The 12,432-nt window shown below is 35.9% G+C and overlaps 1 protein-coding gene across 2 annotated transcripts in view; it reads left to right on the top strand.

The window, feature by feature from the left end:
• Positions 1-12,432, top strand: part of LOC120535895 (mitochondrial glutamate carrier 1-like) — a 129,420-nt gene that overhangs the window by 94,934 nt on the left and 22,054 nt on the right. For both annotated transcript variants that reach the window (XM_039764060.1, XM_039764069.1), the window contains 2 exons: positions 1,819-1,937; positions 4,646-4,808. In XM_039764060.1, the coding sequence (XP_039619994.1) occupies positions 1,819-1,937; positions 4,646-4,808 (282 nt within the window). The remainder of the gene's footprint in view (positions 1-1,818; positions 1,938-4,645; positions 4,809-12,432) is intronic.

The raw sequence follows: 12,432 nt of genomic DNA on the forward strand, positions 1-12,432 counted from the left end.
TCCCATCGGCCCATTGCATGGATCACAGATTCGCGCAAAATAAATCGTTACCGCAAGTGATCTATGATGCATAGCGAAATGAGAGAACTCGCAAAATCAACCAGAATGTTCAATAAAATTATAGAAAAACCCAATCTAAATCCGTTAAGTAGTTCTCTTGTGAAAACGGACAGACATACAGACAGAGAGACATTGGATTTTATATATTATATATTAGTAAACCTTCAAAATAATGTGCAGTCAAAGTCTCAACAACTTTCTCAGCATTTCTGGAACTTAGTAGAAGAAAACTATAAGAATCTTTACCAAGCAGCTCTGAAAATGTCTGCTTTATTTGGGTCTACATACCTCTGCCTTTTCTGAAATGAACGTAAGGAAATCAAAGTTCAGAACAAGACTGACAGATGAACATTTAAATGACTCCATAAGAGTGAACCTAAGTGTCTACACTCCACCATACACCTCTCTTGTTGACTCCATGCAGTGCCAGTCATCTGACTAACTAAAAACACATCACACATGCAACTGTACATATCAATACTCTTGTGAAGTGAAACAGTGACTTGAAACAAAATGACAAATGAATACATAATATCTGTGTATTTGTAATTGCATTGTTTTGTTTTGACAGCATTTATGTTTTAACTCAATAGTGTAAGATACACTAGAAAATGCATACAGATATATAAAATGCACTTGCAGGTGAACTAAATATTTTTTGTGATGTTTTAATGCAGAATGTGAGTTGTGGACACCAACATTTTGTAAATGTTCAGGCAAAACAAGCTTATTCATTTTGTTTGGGTTGAAATAAGCTATGAGAATAAACATTAGAAAACATGAGTAGCTCTCAGCCATTTTCATTTTGTAAAAGTAGCCCTCGGGGAAAAAAGGTTGGAGACCCCTGTATTAGAAGGTCAGGGGATGACTTTAAACATCTTGTCAGAAAAGAAATGTGTTATCCACTGATCATGGCTCTACCTTCTTTTCTGAATGCTTAGAGATTTGTTTGTGTCTAAGCCCATCTACAGTTGTATGCTGAATTTCCTAAGGGCCTGACCATAATGACAGCATGGATAAGCAACAAAACTCAGCTATGTAGATTTTAAATACCTTAGCTTTTTCATCCATGTTGTATTAGTCCCAGACTACTCAATTTTCACCCATAACTTTATTGCTAAATACATTAGCCAATCACATAATCACATTTTAGAGGGTGCTATAATGTTAAGTGCTGATCAAAGCAGGGTTATGACAACATGATTCAAAAACTGCCAAGAGAAAAATAAGTCATTGTACATACTTACATTGTTATACTTTCTACTGTACTTTTTGTAAATGTGCCACGAGTTACTGGATATCCTTGATTTTTATTACAGCACCACAAAAAGCATCTTGTGTGGGAAAATAAGCAAATAAAATAGAGAGGACATACAAAGAGTTATGACATCTACACAAAAAATCACTGGAGCTGACATAACACTAGCTGGAGATGTACAGTTATGCAAGCTATAGTGTAATGCAGGCTTGCCATATCACATGATTCCAACCATCCTGGGAATGCATGATTCAATACATATATTTACACCCTGCATATATTGTTACTTTACTTGAATTTTCTGAACTCTGTTCTGGTTACTATTGTACATTACATTGACACTTTTTATTCATTTACTGTTAATTATTTCTCAAGAACTATAATTATCAAAAAACATAAAGGTAAAACTCATAGTAAAACCTGAGACAAGTTTTGTCAATACAATGAAAATTCAACTTATTCTCTTTAAGCATTTAACAGTTATTTTTTTAATCTAACAGACAAAAATTAACCTTGCTGAAGGAGATGCTTGCAGGGTGTGGTGCTGGAACCTGCCAAGTCATTGTCACAACTCCAATGGAAATGCTAAAGATCCAGCTGCAAGATGCAGGTCGCATTGGTGAGCACACAATTGATCCAGCTGACTTTTACTGTTCTATGGCTTAGAAACATCATCCAATAGATTTGTTGTACCAGGTTATACAAGCTGAATCAGAAATGATTGGTGTGATACATAGATAGATAGATAGATAGATAGATAGATAGATAGATAGATAGATAGATAGATAGATAGATAGATAGATAGATACTTCATTTATCCCAAGGGGAAAAAAAGTGATGCCTGTATAATAATATCTAAAACTTTGCAGAATGTCTTATAAATAATCTTCATAATGTACAGTTGAATATAATATATGCTCCTTAAATTAATAACGTGATAATCATATAGGCACGGAATTGTCTCTTTCCTAGGTAAGCCTATCTAATAGTGAGTTTGGTTATTATTTCCCCTCAAGACAACGTTAATCAAGGTTTGTGTCAAAAGTTACATATTAGCTGGAGGTGGATCTCTACTTCAAATAGATTCCCATACATCCAATTCTGCTAACAATGACTTATCTGAATGTTCTGATAAATTTCTGAAACCATTCTAGGACTTTTCTAACCTTTTGAAATGGAGAATCAGTGTACCACTATGCTACTAAAAAGGCCAATTTGGTTATGGTGCACTGGTTAGTTAAAGGAATACACATGATTGACATTTATTTTCAGATGTTACTAAAGACTATTTTTTTGGTAATATGTTCAACATTGTATTTTTGTTTTTGTTACATTTATTCATCAACATTGTTCTAATGTTATTTTTTTGGTTTAATTGACTATAGACAATTTGTAATTCTGTGTATGATACTGGGCTGTAAGTGCTCTTTATTAAAATAAATGACATTAAATATTCTGTGGAATTAAAACAAACTTGTTTCACAGAAGCAGATATATCCCACCATCAACCTACATTGTTAATACAGTGATGCCCACATACTTGGGGTGTTCACAAAGTAATTTGTTGGGGTACTAGTCAGGTGATGCCCATTTAATAAACAGAAAAATAATATGTGTTGCACAAACAAAGAATTTGTTGCCAAGAAACATTGCTCCCCTGGAGCCAGATTTCTGCAGAGCTCAGTCACACAGGAAGTTTAGATCCAAATGACATCTTTCTTCTGGCCGTCAGGCTGAATATATACATCTGTGCCTGGAAAGAGCAAGGCTTAGTTCGGGAACCAGGATGAGGCTATGCATCTTCTGCCACTTAGGCCTTAAGAGCTGTGAGTGAAAAGGGAGAAGCCGCTAGTGTCAGCACCACCTCTTATCCGGGGTAGTATTGCTTACCTCAACAGAGCCCTGAAGTTGTCCCTTAGGAACGAATACGTGATAGACTTATGGACACTCATGGAGTTTTTGTATAAAGATGGATCCATTGATTCAAGGACATTTCCGTCGAAAGCAGTGGATCAGAAATTGGGACAGCCTGATGGACTGAATAGTCTCCTCTCATTTGTCAAATTTCTTATGTACTTCATCTGTGACAAAGTTCAATGGGCTACATCTTCATAACGTATATATTTACATACAGTATGTTGAACTTTTAGTTGACTGATTACAGGCTGTCTGTTGCTCTGCACAAGTTATTTTTAGTTCCATTGGGTCCTTTAATCAGTATTTTGTTCCTGACCACAAAGCTGCAATTGGTAAGATAATGAAAACTCCAGCACAGTTGCTGTTGTTTCCATCATGTCTGGTGCCCAATACCAAGTGGGATTCAAAGCTGTCACTGTAAGCTGCCAGTTACTGTAATAAAATGTCGAACCTAATAAATGGGAACTTTACGTATCTCCTGGGATGTTGAATCTGATTGTGTTCCTGGGAGTGTGGTCTAAGTCCTCCCCCAGCATCCAAGACTGTAGTGATATCAGTCAGTTTAGGTCAATAGATTTCAAGTTCAATCTTTGGGGACCCCCATTTCTGTAGGTTTTACTTCAACTGATTTCACAGTCAGTGATTCATTTTGATTGATCTTATTGTTTAGTTATCAGGCCTTCAGAAATTTCCAAGAAATTCATAAACATTTCATCCCTTCTCAAAAGCTTTAAAGCTTAGGTTTCTTTCGATGTTTTCTGTTTAATTTACCATTTTCTGTAGTTTGCCCCATTAATAGTATACAAATGTTGATTATTAGCAATGATCAGGGCAGATCCTTGAGTAAACAACATTGAATGCTAAAGGGGAGTGATTATTACATTGCCATTTTGACTTGCTGCATGTTAGGAAATATTTTTTAATGCTAAATGCTAAATATTCTTGATTTCCTTTGAATAAGAGAATAATAAAGGTGAGCTCACTAAACAATGATATTAATTAAAAGTAGTAATGATGCATGATTGTAGAAATGGTTAGAATAAAAAAACCCACACCTACTGAACTCAGGAGCCATTGATTTAGGTGACACATGATTATATAAAGAGCCACAAGAATAAGAACTCTGCTGTCCTCTTGTGGCTGCTTCTCTTTGGTTCTTTTTTTTTGGTATTATTGTTAAAATATGGAGTGGCTGCTTTGACACGAGAGTTCTATGCAATTACTTATAACTGTTTTTCCTTATCACTACTATAAAGCCTTATTTTTCATTCTTAACTTGGATGAAAAACAATTTATTTAAACATTAGTTTACTTATTTTGCATTTTTTAATGCAATTAAACAGTCTGACAGCAGTGTTAGCAGGTTAAACTGATTCATATCTTTATTTTATATTTTACCTTTTTCGGCAGCGGCACAAAAAAAACTTATGTCAGAAGTAATAAACTCTTCAAGTACAGGCATGACTGCTTCAGAAGCACAAGGGCCACAGTCTGCAATTCAAATAAGTCGCCAATTGCTGAAAGAAAAAGGCATAGCTGGCTTATACAAAGGATTAGGTGCAACCCTGCTCAGGTGAGTCTGCAGTTTGTCATAACTAAGCATATAAAAATGTTGCAATATAGTAACAGGAATGCCAGATGGCTTGACGCCCCTACACATCAGCTCTGACACCTATTATTCCCACATTTTCATGTCTACTAACATGCATGATTGATGTATGTCGGGTTGGACACTTTTAATTGAACGTTATTCTTACTTAGAATACAGTATTAACCTGTTTGTATAATTTGTGTTATTTGTGAAGTATTATTAGTAATCCAAGGACCATAGGTTTAGACACTATTTGGTCTTTGTTTGTTACATTTATTTATTTAAATTTCCATTTTTATTTTGTTCAAAAAATTAAAAAAAAAAAATCTGAGAACCTGCATGACTGTTAACACACAAGCACTAGATGTATTTGATGAATTTCATTATGGTTTGTCACATGATGGGTGGCATAAAGGAATCAATTAAGAATTCTACTTTGTCTATCCTCTTTTGTAATGTTTACATATTCTTTATTGGGCTGTACAAATATTCTTCAAATACTCCAAATGTATTATATTTATATTTTTGTGGATTTCATTTTATTTTATTACAGTTATTTACATTATTTACATTATTATTAGTTTTATTTATGGTAGTATATTTTAAGGTCTTGTTTTGATGCAATGTTAGTTCTTGGGCGGTACTGTGTTCTTTTAATCCCACAGAGGTTTAAAAAAATGTCCCTATAAGATCCATAGCTTGTACTGAAAGAAGACATTTCTATTTGGGTTTGGCATTGGGTTCTTTTGTTTTTTGACATTTTCTTTGTACTTTAACACTAGAATTATCAGAGCCTACGAAAAAACTCGTAGATCCGTCCCACCTTAAATCGCTTCTCACCTCTCTGTTATCGTCTTTTGTCCTTTAAATGTGTTGATAAGCAGCAAGCAGTCTGCTATCACATCCCCCACTGGCGCACAGTTTTCTCAGTTCAAGTCTGTTTACCTGCATGTCAGTTGCTTGGAGTTGTATAGAGTGAGAAGTCAAGCAAAATAACACCTTTTATAAATACTATATCATTATTTGGAACACATGCATTTCATGTGTGTTCCGTGTCTACAACGATCTATGTCAGGGGTGCCCACACTTTTTCAGCTTGCAAGCTACTTTTAAAATGACCAGGTCAAAATGATCTACCTACATTAAAAAGGTTATATATATATATATATATATATATATATATATATATATATATTGTCACAATAACGAGACATACTCAGATAAAGATTTGGGGCAGCCACCCGTATAATCTGGTATCCCGGCTGCAAAGTCGTTCTTTTTATAAAAATATAAAGCACTGAATTGCATACAGACGATTCCAAAACAAGACTGAGGGTAAAAGGAAAAAGGGCAGTCTTTTAAAGGGGAAGACAGGAAGTGAGGTCATAAGGGTCAGGCACGTGTTCTTCACTCATTGGATCGAGCCCGGACATGACATCACAGAGGCCGGAACTGGTAAGGTCTACTTCCATTGGCTCGGTCCCGGAAGTGACGTCTAGAGAGCCAGGTGGAATCTCCCGGGAATGGTCTACAGGAAAGAGAGAAAAGAGTCAGTGCACTCTGCCACATCCCGGCATGCCTCAGAACTGCCATCTCTCAAGTCCTTTACTGCCTCCCATGCACAGGTGTGTGACAATATATATATATATATATATATATATATATATATATATATATACACTCACCTAAAGGATTATTAGGAACAACTGTTCAATTTCTCATTAATGCAATTATCTAATCAACCAATCACATGGCATTTGCTTCAATGCATTTAGGGGTGTGGTCCTGGTCAAGACAATCTCCTGAACTCCAAACTGAATGTCAGAATGGGAAAGAAAGGTGATTTAAGCAATTTTGAGCGTGGCATGGTTGTTGGTGCCAGACGGGCCGGTCTGAGTATTTCACAATCTCCTCAGTTACTGGGATTTTCACACACAACCATTTCTAGGGTTTACAAAGAATGGTGTGAAAAGGGAAAAACATCCAGTATGCGGCAGTCCTGTGGGCGAAAATGCCTTGTTGATGCTAGAGGTCAGAGGAGAATGGGCCGAGTGATTCAAGCTGATAGAAGAGGAACTTTGACTGAAATAACCACTCGTTACAACCGAGGTATGCAGCAAAGCATTTGTGAATCCACAACACGCACAACCTTGAGGCGGATGGGCTACAACAGCAGAAGACCCCACCGGGTACCACTCATCTCCACTACAAATAGGAAAAAGAGGCTACAATTTGCACAAGCTCACCAAAATTGGACAGTTGAAGACTGGAAAAATGTTGCCTGGTCTGATAAGTCTCGATTTCTGTTGAGACATTCAAATGGTAGAGTCAGAATTTGGCGTAAACAGAATGAGAACATGGATCCATCATGCCTTGTTACCACTGTGCAGGCTGGTGGTGGTGGTGTAATGGTGTGGGGGATGTTTTCTTGGCACACTTTAGGCCCCTTAGTGCCAATTGGGCATCGTTTAAATGCCACGGGCTACCTGAGCATTGTTTCTGACCATGTCCATCCCTTCATGACCACCATGTACCCATCCTCTGATGGCTACTTCCAGCAGGATAATGCACCATGTCACAAAGTACGAATCATTTCAAATTGGTTTCTTGAACATGACAATGAGTTCACTGTACTAAAATGGCCCCCACAGTCACCAGATCTCAACCCAATAGAGAATCTTTGGGATGTGGTGGAACGGGAGCTTTGTGCCCTGGATGTGCATCCCACAAATCTCCATCAACTGCAAGATGCTATCCTATCAATATGGGCCAACATTTCTAAAGAATGCTTTCAGCACCTTGTTGAATCAATGCCACGTAGAATTAAGGCAGTTCTGAAGGTGAAAGGGGGTCAAACACCGTATTAGTATGGTGTTCCTAATAATTCTTTAGGTGAGTGTGTATATATATATATATATATATATATATATATATATATATATACTGAGTATCAGAGGTGGGTACTAGCGAGTTACATTTACTCCGTTACATTTACTTGAGTAACTTTTTAAAAGAATTGTACTTCTAAGAGTACTTAGTACTTTTACTGCACCATACTTTTTACTTTTACTTGAGTACATTTGTGAGGAAGAAACACTACTGTTACTCCACTACATGGGGCAACACTTGAATCATTACTTTTTTCAAATCTGTTCTGTAGCACTTCGATTATGACATTGTAAGAGAAAAAATCCTCTTCCAATTCCACATCCAGCCCATAAACAACAATTTTTTTTTAAAATCCCTTCTTTAGTCAATATAAATTGGAAGGCTAACTAGATCACTTAGATAGCCGGAGTATTGCAGTAGTTTGCGCGTTTGATCGTGCGTGCGGGATGACCAGTGTGTTAGAAGAAAAGAGATCTCAGACTGGCCGCCCTGTATGTCAATCAAGTAGCAAATGCCATAGGGAGGATATATGATAGACTAAAATAAAAAAAAAATAAATTTTTAAGTGCAATGCAGTTTACCTGCACTCCCTTTCTGATCTACCGGTCTATCTCGATCGACGCATTGGGCACCTTTGATCTATGTAAACACATTGTTAAAAAAGAAACGTTTTTCATATTTTAGTAATAATTGACAAAATATAGACATGAAGTTTATAATGTGTGAAGCCTGAAGAGTGCACTTGTGTCCAAATATCAAAGAAACACTTTCACAAAAGGTACAAATATAACAGAACAAGTGCACTCTTCAGGCTTCACACATTATAAACTTCATGTCTACATTTTGTCAATTATTACTAAAACATGAAAAACGTTTCTTTTTTAATGATGTGTTTACAGATCGTTGTAGACACGGAACACACATGAAATGCATGTGTTCCAAATAATGATATAGTATTTATAAAAGGTCTTATTTTGCTTGACTTCTCACTCTATACAACTCCAAGCAACGGACACATAGGTAAACAGACTTGAGCTGAGAAAACTGTGCATCGGTTGGGGATGTGATAGCAGACTGCTTGCTGCTTATCAACACATTTAAAGGACAAAAGACGCTGACGGAGAGGTGAGAAGCGATTTAAGGTGGGACGGATCTACGAGTTTTTTCGTAGGCTCTGGTAATTCTATTGTTAAATTACTTTTGTTTTTCCGGGTTGAATTTTGATTCATCTCTTTTGGCCCTTGCCTGTGCCAGACAACAGTCTTGCTAAACCCTAGTTACTTTACTTTCATCTCCCAGTCATTTCTTTTTTCTCTCACAATAACCCAGTTTTTTTGTCAGCCTTTCCCTAGTTTCCCATGTTACAAGTTCAAAGTCACTCTTGTTGATAAGGTATCGTGACTCATGGTGACCAAGTGTGACTGTTTGTCACATTAAGTATGTTCCGTAATGGACTGGATCTTTCCTTGTTGTGTTGTTTTCTTATTCAACACTGAAAATGTAGTTTTTCCTAATCTGTTGTATACTCTTCCTAGGCATAGATCATTTGAAACAGCAGAAAGGCCTTTTCCACACATTCAATATTGTATGAAAACGAACATGAAACATAATAAGAACAAAAGAACAGTGTACTATCTTAATGTTGGTGTGCAATTACAAACACAAAGAGTTATAGGAAACCTACAGTAAAAGTCTTTGGCATTTGTCCCATTTCCAGTTCAGCAAAAGCAAAGACATACATTATTTGTATCATGGGATAAAGCTCAGTAACGTTTGTGTCTTATCTCATATTTTTAAGAGACAATTTATAAAATAAATCTTACTATATGCTCACTGTATATTACTGCATTCAGTCATTAATTATATTATTTTTCCAAAATCACTGCTTCCATTATATGATCTTTGAGAGCCTGAATCAATCCAAGAATGTGTATAAAAATGGTGAAAATAATGAGTATGTTAAACAGTTGCGCAAAGTATGTCAAATATTGTCTGTACTGAAGTGTGTTACTTGATATTCTGTTAGTTTGTATTGAAAAGCTCAGATTTGGTTCAAACATAGTTTTCAAGTAACCAGCTGTCAACCTGATACTGTATATAAAACCATCATAAAATATTTGAAAAATGATGTTTGTACTTTTTATTATTGATGGATGGAGAACTTTCCAATTTTTTACAAAAATATCTTAGTTATAAAAAAATTCTGAAAAATATAGGAAACAGTACTATAAAAATTACAATACTTAAGATTAACAATTGAAGCAAGATCCTAGTGTGCTTGAAATTAGTGGAGATGCAGAATTTTGATAATGTTCTTGATCGTTTTAAAAATGTTTATATTTTATTTCTCCATGCTAACAGTTCAAAGAAAAGGACATGCAAAATATGTTTTGTCCGTATTAAACACTTGCAGTGATGAACTACTGGCAGACTGGATTTTTTACATTTATGAGGTTAAGCCTGTCTTAAAGAATATGACAAATTTCAAAACACTTGAAATGCAAGGGTAATTCAGAAATATCTTACTTAGTTAATTACAATTATTTGCGTTCTTCAAATGAATATTATGTTCAAATTATTTTTGTCAATAGACACAACAGTAAGCAAAGCTCACTGGTGTAAATAAATGTACGAATAAAAATAGAACCTTTCACTTTTTTTTTAAATTAATTTTATTGCAATCCATACAAAGCAATCAAGTTTTTACAAAAAGAAAAATTGAGTTAAAACAGATCGATCCCCACCCCTGAGAGGGAGCAAGCCAAACGGCGTGAAATTTAAGGCTTGTAAACATACCTAAATTAATAAATTCTCTATGCTTTATGAGCTTATTTTAAAATATTACTGATTAGATCCTGCCATGTTTTGAAAAAGGTCTATACGGATCCTCTAACTGAGTATTTGATTTTTTCCAATTTCAAATAATATAACACATCGTTTCCCACTGACTTAAAGAGGAGAGTTTGGGTTCTTCCAGTTTATCAGAATAAGTCTGCGTGCCAAAGTGTAGTGGATGCAATCACAATTTGTTTGTCTTTCTCCACTTTAAACCCCTCTGGAAGAACCCCAAACACAGCTGTTAATGGGTTAGGAGGGATTGTGAGTCCAAGGCTGTCTGAAGGTAATTAAAATTTTGTCCAGAATAATGTTAATTTGGTGCAGGCCCAGAACATGTGACCCAGTGAGGCTGGGACTTGGTTGCAACGTTCGCAGGTTGGATCATGCCCTGGAAACATTTTGAAGAGTTTTAGTCAAGACAGATGTGGTCGATATATAATTTTGAGTTGTATAATTGTATGCTTTGCGCATATGGAGCTCAAGTGAATTCTCTGCATTGCTACTTTCCACTCCTTTTCTGATATATTAATTGAGAGATCATTTTCCCAGTGTCCTCTTGGATCTTTGAAAGGAGGGATTGTAAAATGATTTTATATATTGTAGAGATGGAGTCTAAGTCCTTGAGATTGAGCAATATTTTTCCAGCATGGATGAGGGTGCAAGATGAGGAAAATCTGGAAGGTTCTGTTTAACAAAGTTCCTGATTTGAAGATAGTGAAAGAAATGTGTAGCTGGAATGTTAAATTTGGAATGTAATTGTTCATAGGATGCAAAGACGTTGTCTATATAAAGATCTCTAAGCAAGTTAATTCCAAATTTTTCCAGATATTAAAAACTGCATATGTTTGTGAAGGTTGAAAGAGGTGGTTCTCTTGCAGAGGTGCCACAGATAGAAGCTTCTCCGTCTTAAAATGCTTTCTACATTGGTTCCAGATTCTAAGTGAGTGGAGCACAATTGGGTTATTTGTATATTGCCGATAGCGTGTGTTTATTGGAGCACAGAGCAAGGAATACAAAGAAGTACTGCAGGATTTTACTTCTATTGCGGTCCAAGCCTGTGTATGTTCTTCTATTTGTGTCCAGGTTCTTATCGCCTGTATATTTGCTGCCCAGTAATAAAACTGGAAGTTAGGTAGAGCCATGCCGCCTTCTGCCTTTTGTCTTTGTAGGGTCGCTCTTTTGATGCGTGGATGTTTTGAATTCCAAATAAATGAGGTTATTGTTGAATCTAATTGCTAAAGAATGATTTATTAATGTATATTGGATGTTTTGAAATAAAAAGGAGCTTAGGAAGAATATTCATCTTAACAGTGTTAATTCTTCCAGCTAGTGTGAGATGAAGGGTTGACCATCTATGCAAGTCTTGTTTAATTTTTTCCATGCAGACAGCGAAATTTTGTTGATATAGAGCTTTATGTTTACTTGTGATGTTTATCCCTAGGTATTTAAACTGTTCTGCAATGATAAAAGGTAGGGTATCTAATCTAATATTATATGCTTGAGAATTCACTGGAAAGAGTACACTTTTATTCAGATTAATTCTGAGACCAGAGATCTTTTGAAATTCTGTGAGTGCTGCTAAGACTGCAGGCACAGAATTTTCTGGGTCCGATATATACAGTACCATATCATCTGCATATAATGAAATTTTCTGTTCCAGTCCTTCTCTGCTAATCCCCTTTATCTGATCAGTATTTCGACAATGTATTGCCAGTGGTTCAATGGCAATCGCAAACAGCAGCAGTGACAAGGGGCATCCTTGTCTAGTACCACGTTCTAGTTTAAAGTAGTCTGAGCAAATGTTGTTGATGCAAACTGAAGCTTCTGGGTTAGTATACAGTAATTTAATCCATGCACAAATGTTCGGGCCAAACCCAAA

Source organism: Polypterus senegalus, chromosome 1 (genome assembly GCF_016835505.1).
Source record: "Polypterus senegalus isolate Bchr_013 chromosome 1, ASM1683550v1, whole genome shotgun sequence".
Lineage (NCBI taxonomy): Eukaryota > Metazoa > Chordata > Cladistia > Polypteriformes > Polypteridae > Polypterus > Polypterus senegalus.